Source organism: Phyllostomus discolor, chromosome 4 (genome assembly GCF_004126475.2).
Source record: "Phyllostomus discolor isolate MPI-MPIP mPhyDis1 chromosome 4, mPhyDis1.pri.v3, whole genome shotgun sequence".
Classification (NCBI taxonomy): Eukaryota; Metazoa; Chordata; class Mammalia; order Chiroptera; family Phyllostomidae; genus Phyllostomus; species Phyllostomus discolor.
The window spans coordinates 35,490,989-35,509,540 of NC_040906.2; the positions used below are offsets into that span (position 1 = coordinate 35,490,989).

Consider the following 18,552-nt stretch of genomic DNA (forward strand, 5'->3'; position numbering starts at 1 on the left):
GAACAAGACAATGACTTTATTTCAACTTTAACACTTTCTTCATGTCAACACCTTACTTAGGGTGGCAGAGCAATTTAGAAGGTGCAAAGCACTTTCACACATCCTCCTGCTTCATCTTCGCCACAGCCTGCGAGCTAAGCAGGACAAGGCTTCTCCTTTTACAAGTAAGAGATCCGCAGATCAGGAAAGAGTCTGGGCAACCTAAATTCAGCTCTCCTCGCACTAGGCCTGAACTATGTCTCTCATGTAACTGCCTTTAGACTTTATGTCATTTTCCATTTTAAATGCATGATCAGGTTTGCATTTCAATTAGACACCGAGAGATAGGTTTAAAATAGGCAAGTTTGCAAGTGCACAGATCAGGTAGTACAAGTTTAGGCTAAGTGAGTGTGGTGGTAATGGGATGGGAAAATATTTAGGAAATAAATATGAGATATCAGATGTTACCAGATTGCGAAGTAATTCTACTTTAACCAACATTCAGTAGGTTAGAGTTAACTCTACTGGCAATTTAGTCTTTATTTGATGAATCAAATAAAACTTTCTACATCACAAAATGCCTTGATGTTTTCAATACCAGAAGTCATATACTAAAGACATACAAAAGTGCAAGTTAATAAAGATACATCTTTATATATCAAAGATGTGCTAATTAGAAAAATTAAGCACAAAACTGGGAAGTAACAAATTAGTCTTACAAGGCTGGCAAAGCTTTCATCTTTCTTCATTCATATTCACTCTCCTCCAGTACTTCATATCTCTCTTTTTATCACATTTCTCTCAAATGATGACACCCCTCTTAATTACATACAAATACAATAGAAGCAAAAAAATATAACCAGAGATCCATTTCATCCCCTCTTTGTGGTGTCACCTTCCTCCTACATCTGTACCCACTGCTCTGCCCTCTCAACTAGAGTAGATGTATCCCTTCCTCTAAGAACAACTACTACACCTGTGTACACCCATCACTTCTCGCGGGCATTGCTTCTGTGATTACCCTCTTGCTCTCCTGCATAAATGTGGTCCTCTCTGCTCCATCATTTCTCTCAGCAGAAAATGAGTCCTCAACTCCATCCTTTCATAAAAATGTCTAAATTTTTGTCCAATGAATCCCTCATTCCCTGTTCTCATCAGGACATTTATGTGAAAGTGTCACCTACATTTATTCTTCATACTTACTAATTCACAATCCTTTCTCAGTCTTCTCTCACTGGGATCTGGTCTTCATGGTGCTTATAGTATCCCATGTAGCCCAAACCAGTGTTCATAACTTACCAATAAAAATTACATGTTTTATCTTTTAGGCATTTAATAAGGAAAAATAAATTATTTCTATAAATTTACATAAAATAATTCAAATTAATTATACAGAGAAAAACAAAAGTACTTTTGTGTATAATTACCACATGATTGATATGACAGAGTACCATGCATCTAGTGTATTAACTTGCTCTGAATTCCACCATGCATGATATCAAGCTGAATAAGCCTTTTCTCTTCCTTCTTTCCTTCCTTTCATCCTGCCTCCCATCTTTCTCATCAGCTGAGTATCTTCAGTTCCTTTTTTGTTTGTTTGTTTTAGAAATGGAGTATATTTTCTTTAGGAAATTGAAAACTGAGAAAAAAATGCCACTTAACATCATCAGTATGTCAGTTTAGGTCAGCAGGAAAACACTGTGATGTGTTCATCTCTTTGACACCAAGAAGATATTCCAGTCCATGCTTTAACATGCTTTCCATGTTTTTTCACTATATGCTTCTTTTCTACTGTTTTTCATCCTTTTCCATATATCATATCAGAAGATTGGTTCAGCCTTTAAAACTTCAATAACAGGAACAAATCTAACCCATCAAGTAGCCCAGCAGATTCATTATTATGAATACTCTAGCCTTGAAAAAACTCGATAGGACACTGAGGAATCCAATGAATAGAAGAAGAAATCTACTGAGTTTTGGAATGTTTGGAGCATTGGATCAGTCTAGGATTATGAAACCTAAACCTGCCATTGTAAAGAGGAAGCTGGATGCAAGTCCTTCCATAATGTTATCCATTTACTCTGTAGGCTAAGAAAGCAACTGGTCTCTGATGCCCCTGTTCATCAATCATACAGCCAACACTTGGAGGATCAAAAATAACATCATAAATTATTCCTCCAGTGATGAGAAAGTAAGACCCCACCACCAGAGTGTACACCGTCATTGTTGAGGGCATGTGCACCCAGGGTGACTTCCTCAGCTTCAGGCCAGGGCAGTCCAACACTGAGAATGGGACTTGGTATGAGTCTCCATGTTGGTGTTGGTGGTGGCAAGGACAGCTCTCAGGGTCTCTTCACTTCTGACTTAAATAGAACCACGTGAAGTCAGTAAGACTTAAATGACAATAGAATCATGCCTCAAAATAGTAGCATTGTATTAATCTCTTGAATTATTTTTAGTTGCATAGAAGATAAATTATGTGATTTTTAAAGAAACTTTGTCAAGCTCTAGCGAACTAGCTTAATTATGAAAAATTAAATTTTCTATAATGATCTTTTCTTTTGAGTGTTTAATATAAAATTACATTTGCTCAGTCTTGAAACTCAGTTCTTAGACTTTTCAAGTAGTTTTTAGAATTTTAAGTCATTATGTATACATGTAATTTTAGTCTTTTTTTAGTTTTTAGCATCTAAATCACTCAAAATTCAAAATTAACAGTGGATTTATAGTTCTTTTAATTAAAAAAAAACAAAGATAATGGATTTTCTCCCTAAAATCTGAACACATATTACTGCATTGTGGTACTGATACATATACAAAATAAATCTCTTTTGTAAATAGCAGACTAAAATGCTAAGACTCTTGTTTTAACATTTCAATAATAACAGTGTAATTATTATTCAAATATTGTCACATTATAATATGAATACAAATAAATTATTTCTTTTTCTTCTTTTTCTTTAAAGTCATATTAGTATTTTTAAGAAAATGTTGGAAACTGTAAGAGAAAACATGACCAGGGCTCAGAATCGACAGCTTAGCGTTGTGTGAGCCTCTGGGACCCGTCAGCCACTCCACCCTGTAGTCCCACTTCCCTGTGGGAGAAACACAGAAAAGGGGAAGCTGTCCCACAAAAGGCAAAACCCACAAGTTATCCAAAAAAGGATGGAGTAAAGAGTTTTGGTTTAAAATTTTCTTTCTATTCTTTAAATGGAATTTTTCTTTACTGAAAGAGGAACTCAAAATTCAGCTTTTGGTGATAATGAAACAGTAATTTTTACAAGTTATTTAAAAAGAAAAATTGTTGTTTATTATAATTTTGTTATCAAAACAAGCTTAATAACAACAGATAATTGGATGTTACCACTGATAAATCCTTTACCTATATAAGTAAAACAGAAAAATTAAAAGTCTTCCAAGAATTAATTTGTCATTCTATCAATTAAGAAAAAATAAACACTGAGTTCTAGATTGGTACTAACTTTAAAATAGAAAGAGTAAAATGTCTTTTAAATTTTGAAAAAAATTCAGATTGAGGTCTACATAAAATTTGTGTAAGTATTTTTTCTCAACTTAATTTTTTTAAAGATTTATTTATTGATTTATTTTAGAGAGGAAGGGAGGGAGAAAGAGAGAGAGAGAGAGAGAGAAGAACATCAATGTGCGGTTGCTGGGGGCCGTGGCCTGCAACCCAGGCATGTACCCTGACTGGGAATCAAACCTGCGATGCTTTGGTTCACAGCCCGCGCTCAATCCACTGAGCTATGCTATCCAGGGCTTTTTTTCTAAACTTTAAATAAATATAGAACCAGTATTTATGGGTCATATTTAAGCTTAGAAATCTCATTGTCTTTTTTGGTAAAATCTGATTGTTTCAAGGACTACCTACTTTATCTCAGGCTTGATGCATGTGGAGGTTTCTTTTGATTTATGCTTTTACTGGGTTTGATGTTTGTGCTCTCCTTAATTTGAATGGCACACCTTATATATCTGTCAAAGAGTGGAGGAAAAAATGAGACCCATGCATAGACAGGGAAAAGGATTGCTCTGTTGAGAAAAAAATGAAAATATGATAGAAAAAATATGCCTTAAGTAATGTAGAATATATGTTGGTATAGAAAAGAAATAGTAAAAATTTGAAGGATGATTTGGAAAAAATGTAAAGCAGATCTAAACTTGTGTAAAAAAGTAGTACAACCAAAATCTGAGATGTGAAAATGATGTGAAAATATGTTTCTTAGAATTTATTGATAACATTAACCTGAGTCTTATTAGTCATTATGCAGTAAGTAAAGCCATAGTTCCAAGTGATGCCAAAACCTCAGGGGCTTACAGTGTCAGTGGCAAAAATTCTTGCTCCTATGGCTAGGGTCAACTGTGGCCCTGTTCTATGTATCTCCTCATTCTGGAACTGGCTGAAGGAACAGCTCCTGTTCTATAATCTCTCTTTGTTTGTTTGTTTGTTTGCTTGCCTGTTTGTTTTTTTCTTTGTTTTTTTAAATATACTATATTTATTATGCTATTACAGTAGTCCCATTCCCCCCTTTATTCCCCTACTCCATAAACCCTTCTTCTAACATTCTCCCCCATTAGTTCATGTTCATGGGTCATACATATAAGTTCTTTGGCTTCTACATTTCTTACACTATTCTTAACCTCCCCCTGTCTATTTTGTACCTACTATTTATATTTCTTATTCCCTGTACCTTTTCCACCATTCTCCCTGCTCCTGCTCCCCACTGATAACCCTCCATGTGATCTCCATTTCTGTCATTCTGTCCCTGTTATAATTGTTTACTTAGTTTGTTTTTGTTTCTGTATGTTCAGTTGTGGATAGTTGTGAGTTTGTTATCATAGTTTTGTTCATAGTTTGTTCATAGTTTTCAATCTTCTTCTTTTCCTTAGGTAAGTCCCTTCAATACTTTATACAATAAGGCCTTGGTGAGGATGATCTCCTTTAACTTGACCTTATCTGGGAACCACTTTATCTGCCCTTCCATTCTAAATGGTAGCTTTGCTGGATAGAGTAATCTTGGATGTAGGTCCTTGCTTTTCATGACTTTGAATACTTCTTTCTAGCCCCTTCTTGCCTGTAAGGTTTCTTTTGAGGAATCAGCTGATAGTCTTACGGGAGCTCCTTTGCAGGTAACTGTCTCCTTTTCTCTTGCTACTTTTAAGATTCTCTCCTTAACTTTCACCTTGGGTAATGTAATTATCATGGGCCTTGGTGTGTTCCTCCTTGGGTCCAACTTCTTTGGGACTCTCTGAGCTTCTTGGACTTCCTGGAAGTCTATTTCCTTTGCCAGGTTGAGGAAGTTCTCCTTCATTATGTTTTCAAATAAGTTTTCATTTTCTTGCTTTTCTCCTTCTCCTTCTGGCACCCCTATGATTCAGATGTTGGAATGTTTAAAGTTGTCCTGGAGGTTCCTAAGTCTCTCCTCATTTTTGTTTTTTGAATTCTTGTTTCTTCATTCTGTTCTGGTTGAATGTTTATTTCTTCCTTCTGCTCCAAACCATTGGTTTGAGTCCTGGTTTCCTTCTCATCACTGTTGGTCCCTTGTGCATTTTCCTTCAATTCACTTTTCATAGTCTTCACTCTTTCCTCTATTTTGCAACCATACTCAACCATTTCTGTGAGTATCCTGATTACCAGTGTTTTGAACTATACATCTGATAAGTTCACTATTTCTTCATTGCTTAGTTGTATATTTTCTGAAACTTTCATCTGTTCTTTCATTGGCCCATTTTTTTTTGGTCTCATGCACCTGTTAAGTGTAAGGGGAGGAGCCTTAGGTATTCACCAGGATGGGGCAACCCATGTGGCCGTGTTGTGGTGTTATATGTGGGGGAGGTGTCCAAGAGGGAACAAGTCTGCTTGCTGGGCTCTGGGCTAGCTTTCAGTCACTTCCCCCACTACCCACAAGCAAACTGGGCCCTTCTGGTGCTGATTCCTGGGTGGGTGGGTTTGTGCACATTCTAGGACACTGTGGGTCTTTCCAACAAACTCTTCCATGATGCTGGGATTTTCTCCCACTGCCACAATCCCCACAGATTTCTTTAGTCAGAGGTTTTGAGGCTTTATTTCCCTGTGCTGGAACTCTGGGTTGTGCATTCTGTCTTGCTCCCCAGTTGTTCCTCCTGGTTTATCTGCATGCCAGTGTGGGACCACCCAGTCCACCAGCCCCACACCTCACCTGCCTAGCACCTTGCCTGCCCTGGTCCTCCAACTGCTGCCTTGTCTTGCATCCTCTCCACCCAGGAGCCCATCTCCACCCCTCCAACTGGTCCGGATAAATGTTTCTTCTTTAACTCCTTGGTTGTTGGACTTCCATACAGTTTGATTTTCTGGCAGCTCTGGTTGTATTTTGTTCTTAAATTTGTTGTTATCCTTCTTTTGGTTGTGCAAGGAAGCACAGTATGTCTACCTATGCCTCCATCTTGGCTGGAAATTTTGTTTGTTTTTAATGCAGAGAGGAAAAGCAAGAAATCCACATGATGGTTTTCATATAACTTCTTACTTCCACTCACATTTCAATGGTAAAAGCAAATCATTAGACCAACAGTGATATCATGGAACTCAAGTCATATGGTTCTACACATAGTAACCCTTTTGTTGGAGAGAGTTAAAAAATAATTGGAAAAATTAATGCAATCTACTATAAATGTCACATATCAAGGGTGTCTTCATGGAGAATGTGAGACTATAGGTAAGTCTTAGAAAGTTAAAACAAATGCATGTTAGAAGTCAAATACTTAACAGTAATAGGCTGGAGTCTTCATTAGCACTGAAATCTCTGGCTTTTGCCATTGAAATTAGCACAGAATAAGATGGCTGCTAAAATAAAGCTAATTTTTAAAAGGAACATGAATTCTGCAGCATAGGTAGAAGTATGATATACAGCAGTAAAAATGCAGAGTAGGCTGTAAATATACTGTCATAAAGTTCTTAAATTGTTCATTAAATGATAGGATAATTTAAAGATGTGCACTATAATTCTTAAAACAATCACCAAAATAATAACACAAGGATAACCCAGAAATTAATTACCCTAAAGTAAATGGATGAAATGCCCTGACAATTGCTAACATATTCAGACTGAAGTTAAAAAGCAAGATCTAACTACATGTTACCAAGAAACACATAAACACACTTTATTTTTTTTGATTTTTCAATTACAATCATATACTTTACAAAGTGTTCCCTTGATATTTCTTGTACCTACCTGGCACCATACATAGTTATGGCGATATTACTGACTATATTCCCTATGCTGTTATATATATCCCCATGACTATTTAGTAACTACTAATCTGTATTTCTTAATCCCTTCACCTTTTTCACCCAGCTCTTTGAGCCCCTGCCTTCTGGCAACCATCAGTCTGTTCTCTGTATCTTTGATCTATCAAGGAACACACTTTATTTTTTAATTTTGTTTATTTTTTATTATTGTCCAAGTACAGCTGTCTCTATTTTCACCCCACCTCAGCCTCTCCACTCCACCCATCCCTGTCTCCCACCCTCAAATCTACCCCCTTTGGCTTTGTCCACAGGTCCTTTATACATGTAAGGAACATACTTTAAAACATGTTAACAAACAGGTTGAGTATAAAAGAATAGAAACAATAAGCAAAAGAAAGCTGGTGGCTCTATGAATGTCAGAACAAAGTAGACTTCAAGATGACAGCATTACTAGAGATTAAAAAGGTTCATTTTATAATGAACAAAAGGTTACTTATTTAAGGTAAGACAAGACGGCTAAATGTTTCTACACCCAATATCAAAGTTCCCAAATACAAGACAAAACAAAAGAGAACTGGAAATAATGTTACTGTAACTAATAGAGATTTTAACATTCCTTTTTCAGTAGTAGAACAATTTAAAAATCAGTATAGCTATGGATGATGTGAACACAAGCCATCTACTTAAACATATTAACATTTATAGGTAATTACTCCCCATATAAGGTTACAACTTCTCAATGTACGTGAACTATTCAGGAAGTAGATAATATTCTCAGTCATAAAACAAGTTTCAATAAATTTCAAAAGATTTAAGCAGAATATATTCTCTAATTATGACAGATTTAAATTAAAGATGAATAAAATAATATACTCTTAAAGACCCTCAAATATTTGGAAGTTAAAAAACACACTACATAATCTATGGATTAGAGAAGAAATCTCAAAATACATTACTAATATATATATTTTAACAAAAATACATAAAAGCACAATATCCATATTTGTGGGATATAACTAAAGCAGTATTTATAAGGAAATTTATGGATTTAAGTATACATATTAGAAAATAAGAAAGGTATAAAATCAAGTACTTCTAACATTTTAAGAAGCTATAAAAATAGTAAATTAAACCCTGGGTGAATAACACAAAGGAAATAATAAGTAATAGCAGAAATCAATAAAATGGAAAATTTAAATAGCTCTCATGAAAAAATCAAATAATAATACTGTCATACCCAAACTCTCATAAAATAGAGGAAGTGGGAACACTTCCTAACTCATTATGGTAATATTTAGGTGATGTATTATAGTACAGTACACATATTATAGTGTGTATGTATAATATACACTATATGTAATTATTACATATACTCTATATGTAAATTATTATAATAAATACCACTATTATATATTATTTTAAATAATATCATCTATAATATAGTTTATATTGTGTACATACTATTGTGTATAATTGTGAGTTGGCACAACTTATCCCCTGGGTAACTCCCAGTAGATGCCTAACCAAGGGTCTCAACTGCAAAAGACAAGGGGGCTGCCCCTAAGTGGCTGTAACTGTTCATTAAGGACCTTCCCATTGCACGTTAGTGTTTCCTGAGTGATGGGAAGCTTTAGTCTGGAAGCTGCTAATCTTGCTAACACTAAAAGGCTCTCTCCCATTAGCAGCTTCTGTGTTACATTAATCATAAGAAAGTAATAAAGAGGAAACCTCAGCCGTTCAGTCTCCCCTGAGGTGGGACCCCAGCTTCCTTCTTATCCCCATGGTCTACTCTAATGGTCTTGCCTGTATGAAAGTAATAGAGAGGATAATAAGTGTTGTGTATTTTATCAGAGTCCAAAATCCTTTTTTTCTAGGGAGAACTCTTTTTGTATTAAGACTTCCACATTTAAAACCCTATCATGAATACTTTTGTAATTGAAGTTAATCTGTTTAATTCATAACTTTTTAAATGTGAGTGCAAATAATCAAGCACAGGGAAAAATAAGCTTTAGAAAAAATAATAAATCTACCATTTCTGGAAAAACTATAAAACAGAGTATTCTCAGAGATGTCTTCCTGTCCTTTTAAAAAAAAAAAATTAAATCACTTATCTGCACAGCAGTAAATCAAAGAAAATCATGAAATAAAGACCTTTGCTTTTTGTAAATGTTAAAAACTTGTTTGTAAACAAAGAAGAAATGATGAGAAAATATCTTATTAAAAGAAAATAAGGTTGGATTTGTTGGGTTCAGGGTGCATGTTAATAAATTATGTTTTTGTTCAAATTTTATCTTATGAGGGTTCATAAAGATAGGAGCCAATGCCATACTTAATTGCTTATACTCTTTTTCTGTTGAAAATGCAGGACCTTTAGCAGAAGTGCAATTTTTAAAGATCTTAATTTAAACATTTGTTTCTAAGTGTATGATCTGTTCATGGAATAAACTTATCTATGCTGTAGTTAGGTCATTGAAATTTTTTATTTGCAAGGAAAATGATTTTTGCTTTCAATACTTTTTTTAATTGGATAAACAATAATTCATCATCTCAAAAGTGTTTCTGAGATTTTTATTGTTTGGATTCAAAATGCTAGAAAGTTTTTCTTCATTTACACTGCTTTGTCCTGATTTTTAGAGGTTAATTTTATAATTAAGTTACATATTACATATTGTTATACTTGTAATTTTTGAGGAGAAAAGAGGACTAATACCAATAATCATCATCAGTGACTATGTATGTTTAAAATTAACCATGTGTTCATAATTCTCAGAAAAGAAACCCCTGTAATGGACTCTGTGACATATTTATGTAAGATTCAAGAACTCACTCTACAAACCTGTAGAAAAGCTGTTTTCTAAAAATTTATAATCAACATTTTCTTTCTTATCAGTACTTAACATCTTGAAGAGAGAAAAGAAGATATATCTAATAAGTTAAGGCCACCCACATAAGTTTTTTTGAATTATGTATAAAAGCCTGTGAATGAAAAAATATATAATTTACAAATGAGAAAATGCTAAGTATTTTTTAAAATAAATTATACTCTAATTTTTTTCCTCTAGGCAAGGAAAATATTCTGAATCCCTTTCCATAAAATAATTTTCACTTGGTTTAATTATTAGCTGAGCAATTTTGATAAATCCAGTTAACTGTCATTAGTTTTATTTTGCTTGTAAAAGGCTGAAGTGTTCACTACATACCAGTGGGTGGCATATTAATATTATTGTTAGAGTCGTCCTTGAATTGGGAGGAAAAAGCAGTTGAGGACGACATTCTTATGAAGCCCTAATAGCAAGTGGGTCCATTGGAAAAGTAGCAGCTTTAATGTAGTATTAGAGTTGATGGTACTACAAACACTTATCTGAGTTATTTTTGTTTCCTTTCTCTGTCCTCACAGTCCATGAAGGCTCAGGAGAAACCAGTCAAAAGGAGACATCCACCTGTGATATTTGCCAGTTTGGGGCAGAATGTGACGAAGATGCCGAGGATGTCTGGTAACGTGTTTTATTTATTTTTTTAAACAAAATAATGATAATTTATTTTTACTTCTTTAAGCATTTCCTAAAGAACACATTCTCAGCATTTATTTTTCTTCTCTAGTTCCTAAGAGGGGCTATGAGGGCTATAGTAACAGCAAGGAATTTCTGAAACTGAATTAAGAGTTGGACCAGCCACGCAGCTGCCCAGCTTCCCCACTTTGTTTGGTGAAATATGAAAAGGCGTCACTGAGACTCTGAAATGCTGTCAATGTTAAGAGGTGGACAAAATAATTGTATTTACCAGAACATCTCTCAAGAGACACTGTCAAGAAACAATGGACACTTGGTAATCAAGTGTGTAAGACGGCGGATCTGGGTAACCACAGAGATCTTATTTAAGGGTATGCCTATACATGCCTGCAGCTGAAATGGGGATATGGGGAAGCAAAGAAAGATCTCTGAGCCACCCTCTAGGCTCAGCTTTTCCCTTCATCCTAGCCATACTCAGCTTTTCCTGTAAAGATATGCTGAACAAATAGCAAATATTTATTATTTTGAATGAGTCCCAGAACGTTAGGCTTCTAGGTCATGGACATATGTTCGGTATAGCCTTGATCACATCCAAAGTGAATGACTCAGAATTCAGAGGTCTTTGTGGCATGATAGTGAATGAAGCTCTCTGTGTCTCTGTCTCTCTCCCTCTCTCCTTCTTTCTCTCCCTCCTTCCCTCCTTCCTCTCTCTCCCCTCTCCCTTCTCCCTTCTTCCTCTCTCACTCATTGACTCTTACCCATACCTTTCACGTATGCTGTCCTTTGTTTTCTTCAAAATGTAGGCTGTGCTTGCCTAAAGCTCTTAACACACATTTTGATCAACGTGGCTGAGTAAATCTTAAATGTTCTCGCCACCAAAAAGAGTGGTGTATGACCTGATGGAGGTATCAGCTCACGTGATAGTGGTAGTCATACTGTAACATACAAGTGTATCAAATCAGCCTGTTGTACATCTTAAATTTATATAATCTTATACATTAATTATATCTTAACTTAAATAAAGCAATCATTTTGATCAAACTTTTGTGGGTGGAGAGGACAATTCATCAAAGGGACAAGAAGAAAAAAATTAAGGCAACATAATTTTGGCAAGAGTTAAACAGTCTGCACTTAAAATATTTCAAAATATTTTCAAGTGCAGATTAAGTTGAGGACACCAACTGAGCAAACTGGATGGGGTTCTTAGGGTAAATTAATGAACCATTTCAGAAAACTAGGACTTAGAATTTTACTTATATAAAATTCCCCAAATGATCACAAAATACTGCTCTGAAATAAATGACTGACTCAAAAAGTCTTCCTTCCCCTTAAATGCTTTAGGGTTCCATATATTAGGACATGTTTACAGAAAATGTACTTCTAAAATATCTCATTTTTAATGTTTTTGATAACTGCTTCTATTCAACATTATTTTTAAAGCTGATAAATATTTTGCTGTCAATTATTTTACTTTTAAAAAATTGGAATTTTCCTTTAGTTTCTCATCTCACTAATGATCCTCATTAAGTGATATAGTTCCACTTTACAAGTGCAAAGATTTAAGCAGTGGGATAATAATAGCAAGTGAAGATTACTAATTGCTTATTTAGGCTTGGTCCATTTGTATGCATTTTTCCCGTTATCTTCAAAATAACCAAGGGGCATTTCATTTTGATCTCACTTTACAAAGAGGGCACTGAGTTTTAAAGTGTGTAAGTGGTAGGGCCATATGAAGAAATGAAGGGGAAGTACTGAGAGGCTGTTAGCATAACAGTTCAACCAAAAATGCAATTCAAATATTTCTTCCCTGTCATGTCTGGGATAATGAGATGGCCAGACTGCAGGCAGCTTAGATTCATTGACTCAAGACCTACAGGGTTAGAGCTGCTGACAAGAGAGATGGCTGCAGCAGGCAGGGAAAATGTCCAGACAGTCAGTGTCACTCCTGGTCTCCTAGCAAAAGATCAGATCTATGGTATGAAGGCTGGCAGTACAAGGAGATATGGGCAAGTCCAGTGGCGTCAGAGAGGTTCAACACCCATGACAACTGTAGTTATAAAAAGAAACTGAGTTACAGAGGAAACAGAGAGAAGGCAAGGTAGAACTTCAGTCAGTGAGAAGATATCAGTTAGGAAAACTAGTCAGAGACAAATGCAGGCGAGACTGGAGAGATCCCCACTTGCCAGAACTAGTATAGAAGAAAGCCAAGCCTTGGTACAGGGGGCTGGGGCCAGCACCTGGATCTCAGGAATAAATTACAAGGTCAAATGCAATAAGGCTGACCGGAGACTGAGTCACTTAGCTTCTGGCTAAGGATTTCTTGTATACCCCCACTCCAAAGACAGGATTAGTTCCAAAATGCAGAAAAAGGCTGAACCTCCAGATCGGGCTAAGTGGCCGTAGCTGTGAAGATTAGAGGGCTTCAGGGGGCAGGGAGCCAAGAAGATGATTATACTTGCCAGGCAAGAATGAAGAGTTGTTAGCGTTTGAATAAAATGTACTTAGAATGTCCAATGTAAGCAATAAGAAATGGTGCTGAAATGATAAGCGTATTGATTTTCATTTACATAAATACCTTTGGATGTTAATGCATTACATTTAGTTATAGCCATGAAGGACAAATTGGAAAGATTTAAAGGACACAGAAATAAAGCAATAAATGAAATTAAATAGGCATGGGATGAAAGACACTATAAAGTAAGAGAGGAAGCAATAGGGGAGCCATCTGACTCTTGTACCATCAGCTGATTCAGGTGAGCTTTGAAGTGCCATTGATTTTGGATGAAACCATGGCCAGGTCCTCTCACAAACATAAAACACTGCCTATGTTGTATGGCAACAAAGAATACCACTCAGCGTTTTGTATTATTTTTCTTCTTTGACACCAAACTCCAGCTTTATGCATACACATTTCCTGAACCCTGTAACGTGAAGTAATAACAAGATGTGAGTAAATACTGCTGAGAAATAATGTTATTGTATCTGCAATTCTAAAACAAAGGTGAAAAATTAACTCTTGATCTTTCTTTAACTCTGGCCTAAGAAATTCGTCTCTTCCATTACACCACAAGGACTTAGTCTAGTTATTCAGAGGTGCTCAGGTGTTTTCTAGATGATGATAATTCTTTATTAGAATCAAGACACCAGTACAATAAGTTGACCTTGTTTTCATAGTTATTAACATAAGTTTTTGACTTAAGAAGCAAGTCACACTGGACATGAGAAAGGGAAAATAAATGAAAGGGAGAAGAGTAAGGAAAGTAGAATAATAGGAGAAAATACTTATTAGAGGATGGCATTGATAAACAATGTACTAATATCGTACTAACATTTTAATGCCTTTAGTTTGAGAAAATGTGATTTATAAACTCATAAGCCTCTCACTCATGTTCCATGATTTTGTTTCAAGGTTTTTTTCCTTGTCATTTTCTTCATATGGAGAGCATTAAGGCAATAGAAATCAGAAAATGATCAGGCATTTTCAGTAGGAAAGACCATTACTACAGAAAATTCTTCAGTTATGGATATATACCTAAGTGTAGGAAAGAATTAAGCTCTCAAAACAGAGAACTAAAAGTCCACATGGTAAGTGGTCCACACCACATATATGGCCACTCTCATATCCAGGCATCCCCTTATTTAGGATGGATGTCAAAATAATTGCAATAGCTGTACAAAGGGATGTGTGGCCTGTTTAGGGGCAGGGTTTAAGAAAAAGTGAAAAGAAGGGCTTAAAAGATTGTTTCTCTTTATATCCAAACTAAAAAAAAAGTCATAATTGATACAGCTATACATCAAAGAGACTCTCAAATGTATTCTGTCAAATATAATTTATAAAGAAAAAGAATGGCTGATAAGTCGAACATAATAAAATTGACTCATTGCAAAGTAATAAAGTCCCAGCTGATAGCACTGGGAATAACAACTTATGATTTCAACAAATATTTCTGATACTTGGTTGGTTTTAGAAACAGCTTTATATTCTCTTAATTATGTTACCAGATAAATTATTTCAGTAAGTCCAAAGTAGGTCAGCAGTAACATTTTGTGCTAGGAACTAATCCTAAGAAGTAATTAGCCTAGAACTTTCTGTTGGTCCTGTCAGTCAGAAGTAGTTCAGAGCCCTGGGGTTGATTCTTGATTTAATGTAAGAATAAAGCAAGCCGGTAGCTGGGTCTGATCATAGGAATGGCTGGGTATGAAATTGGCTGCGTGCCTAACATTTCCAGGGTGTCAGGATAGATCAAGAAAAGGAGCACAGGTGTAAGAGCAGATGTGGCTGGGTGACAAATGACATAAAGGGACAACTTAAATTATTATGGGTATCTGCTTCTTACGTATGCTTTATAGCTCTTACATCCATTTTAACTTTGCTCTTGCATTATTCTCTACGTGCCATTCAGTCTCCATTAGCAAAATCATATTGGCTTAAATGCTATTAATTCCTCAGTAGGCATTTTATTTTTGAAACATTAGTAATGTCTTCCAGTTTTAGTGCATAACATCCTTTTTGGACTCTAATGATGAGAAAGGAGAAAAGCAAAGTAGTTGCAATAAAATGAACTCAGAAGAGTAAATGAATGAGTCTGTTTCTTTCTTTATTTCATTGATGTTTCATATCTGAAACAGGGTGTGGGATTTGACACTCCTTTTGTGAGTGTCTCTTACAAAGACAGTTTAGTCTGAAGTCTTGACCGCCATGCTCCTATGATCTGAGAAGGCTCCTTGTCGCTAGGAAGACTGTGTGTTACTGGCATCATTCCCCCCTTTAATGCATTGTGGACTGTGGAGAATCATGAATATTTGAAGCCAGGCAGTGGCCATGGATAATCCCTGGACTAGATTTCACCATACATATAAGCAAATTAGGCATTAGGTCCTGCTGACTTGAGTACATTTGGATTATGAGTTTGATAGGGAAAATGAAGACACCTCTGAGGAAAATATAGAAACTGATTTCTTTTAGAACTACCACTGGCTGATGATTGAACAAAAAGATTGTGTTGCAATTGGAAAGGTTCCAGTTGGTTTCTATTAAGTAGAAAGATCACTCTGAGTTGTACGGGATATCCAAAGAAGAGGATGCTGATGAATCACAAACTTTTGTGAACTAAGAGTTTATTCAGTCTTCCCTCAGGGTGGTTCCATCTTATTCATTTCCTTTGCTCTCTTGCCTTAGAATTGTAAATGTGGTCACCATAACTGGGACTAATTTCTTCCATGAGTTTACTCAGGGAGAGAATGCAAAACAAAACAAAACAAAATAGAAACTGGTCTCATCCAGAAAATCGAAGGTTTGGATTGGATGTAAGGCTTTAGGAGAATGCCTTTTCAATGCCAAGATTCCTGTGGTAGAGGTACTGCCTCCCGGGAACTGCCTCTTCTCCCACACCAAAAAGGCAATGCTCTCAGGGCTGAAAATTGCTACACACATTATTTTCTATTTGTATAGACACGTGGGGTCTGAAGATAAAAGACACCTCTCTTTCCTTCAATGTTTCCATTTGCCCAGAACATTTTTGCAGAGACAGAGGGAAATATACAGCTCCTGATTTTGGGAAATATACCTTTTCTATTCCGATGATTTTAAGGGAAAATGTTGACATTTTTAAGCAAACCTATGTCCAAATGTAAAAGTTTGATTTTGATTTTGTAATTCCTTCTTTTATATATTCTTCACCTATCTTAAACATAATTTGTACTTTTTAAAAAAATTTTACACAATGAAATACAATTTGGAAGTTCAATTATAGTTAAATAAGACCAGTATCTTCTGTAACAGGGTCAATAGAATGATCTGTACTGAAAAATGCCCCATCTGCAACCCAAACTTCCCTCTGCCAATGGCTGCCAGTAAATAGTCAAATCTATAAACCAAATCTAAACACTTCAAGTGATACTTAGAAGTGAATAGTAATGCCTCTTGAATTGCACAATAGGAAATTCCCCCCCACCCACAAAACATACACACACACACACACACACACACACATACAACTGATCCATCTTCCAAAACAGCAAGTGCATGCTTTGTGGAAGGTAAAACTTAAAAAATGAACCTGAAATTTGAAAATAAACCCTGGTCCTTAAAACAAAAGCTTACCTCACTCAGGTCTACTGTGATACTGGGTTACTTCAATTCAAAATGAATTGAATTTTCACCTAAGTTCTGAAGAGTTTTTGAGTTCTTCTCACAGACTGTGCTCAATGCTGCCATCGCACAGTAATTAAACTTAATTAAAATGTGATAAATACAAACATAGATCTGCTACAGAGTACCAAGAAATACAGGAATGAAGTATTCTAAATACTAACATGTTTTATCCATTTTTATAATTTTTATTTAGCTTGTGCTGCATGAATCATGTGTTTTCCACTTTATATAAAATTAAGGAAATACTATATGCAGGCAAAAGAGAAAAACAAAACTCCAAAGTATAGATTGTATTTCTACCACTTACTTATCTGTTTTCATTAATTGTTTCTCTTTTCACTTGCTTTTTTTCATTTTTGATGCTTTATTGTTTATGCTATTACAGATGTCCCATTTTCCTTCTTCAATCCCCTCTACCTGCCCACCTCCCACTTCCCTAGTCAATCGCACGCCCTTGTCCATGTCTAGAGGCCCTTCATGTACGTTCTCTGACTTATTCCTTCACGGTTTCTCAATCAGTCACCACCTCCCCCCTCCCCTCTTATAGCTGTCAGTCTGTTCCATGTTGCCATGCCTCTGGTTCCATCATGCTTATTAGTTTATTTTGTTCATTAGATTCCTCTCATAAGTGAGATTATATGGTATTTGTCTTTCACTGACTAATTTATTTTACTTAGGATAATAGTCTTTAGTTCCATCCATGCTGTTGCAAAAGGCAGACATTCCTTCTTTTTATTGCTGCGTGGTATTCCATTATATAGATATACCAGTTTTTTGATCCACTCATCTACTGTGGGGCACTTAGGCTGTTTCTAGCACTTGGCTATTGTAAATAGTGCTGCTACGAACATAAGGGTACGTAGGTCCTTTTGAATTGGTGTTTTGTGATTCTTAGGGTATAGTCCCAACACCGGAATCATTGGATCAAAAGGCTGTTCCATTTTTAATTTTTTAGGGAAACTCCATACTGTTTCCCACAGAGTACACCAGTCTGCATTCCTGCCAGCAGTGCACTAGGCTTCCTTTTTCTGCACATCCTCGCCAGCACTTGTTGTTGGTTGATTTATTAATGATAGCTAGTTTGGTTTACTTGCTTTTTTAAAAAAAAACCCTGCACTAGGCTTGCTTTTCTAGTGCTCACGCTCCAAACTCCTTTTGACTTCCTCTGGAGTTTTCTGAATCTCCATCCCTGGTATATTCTGAATAAGACATTTCTTTCCCTTAAAATTAGGGAACATATGCCCTGGATTCTAGCATCCCAGTGTAACATCTCAGCCTCACAGATAAAAATATAAATCTCATTGTAGTTATTGAAATATGAGAGAACCTCCAAAAGCATGTTTCCCACACAGTAGGCACCACTGTAATACCATTGAATCATCCCAATAATCTTATGAAATTAGATATACTGATAGTTCCCATTTTACAAAAAAAGGAAACTGCAAGGGTCAGCAAACTGACAAAGCCAAACAGGGAACAGCTAGGACTTTGCATACATACACATGAAAACTGAAGATGTTTAATATGTTAAATATATTCATCTAGGAACTAACTTTATTTGTTGAAACAGAATATAAAAACAAAGAATTCAACTGCCACTTTATGATGAAATTCACCACTAATTGGATCATATTATCTATGATGCCCTTGAAGTATAGTCTTGCCCATTA

The 18,552-nt window shown here is 35.7% G+C and overlaps 1 protein-coding gene and 1 pseudogene across 1 annotated transcript in view; one reads left to right on the plus strand and one right to left on the minus strand.

Moving 5' to 3' along the window:
- Positions 1–18,552, plus strand: part of TMEFF2 (transmembrane protein with EGF like and two follistatin like domains 2) — a 231,660-nt gene that overhangs the window by 114,184 nt on the left and 98,924 nt on the right. The window contains exon 5 of the mRNA XM_028510576.2: positions 10,617–10,713. Within this exon, the coding sequence (XP_028366377.1) occupies positions 10,617–10,713 (97 nt within the window). The remainder of the gene's footprint in view (positions 1–10,616; positions 10,714–18,552) is intronic.
- On the minus strand, positions 1,846–10,492 carry LOC114494009 (annotated as a pseudogene).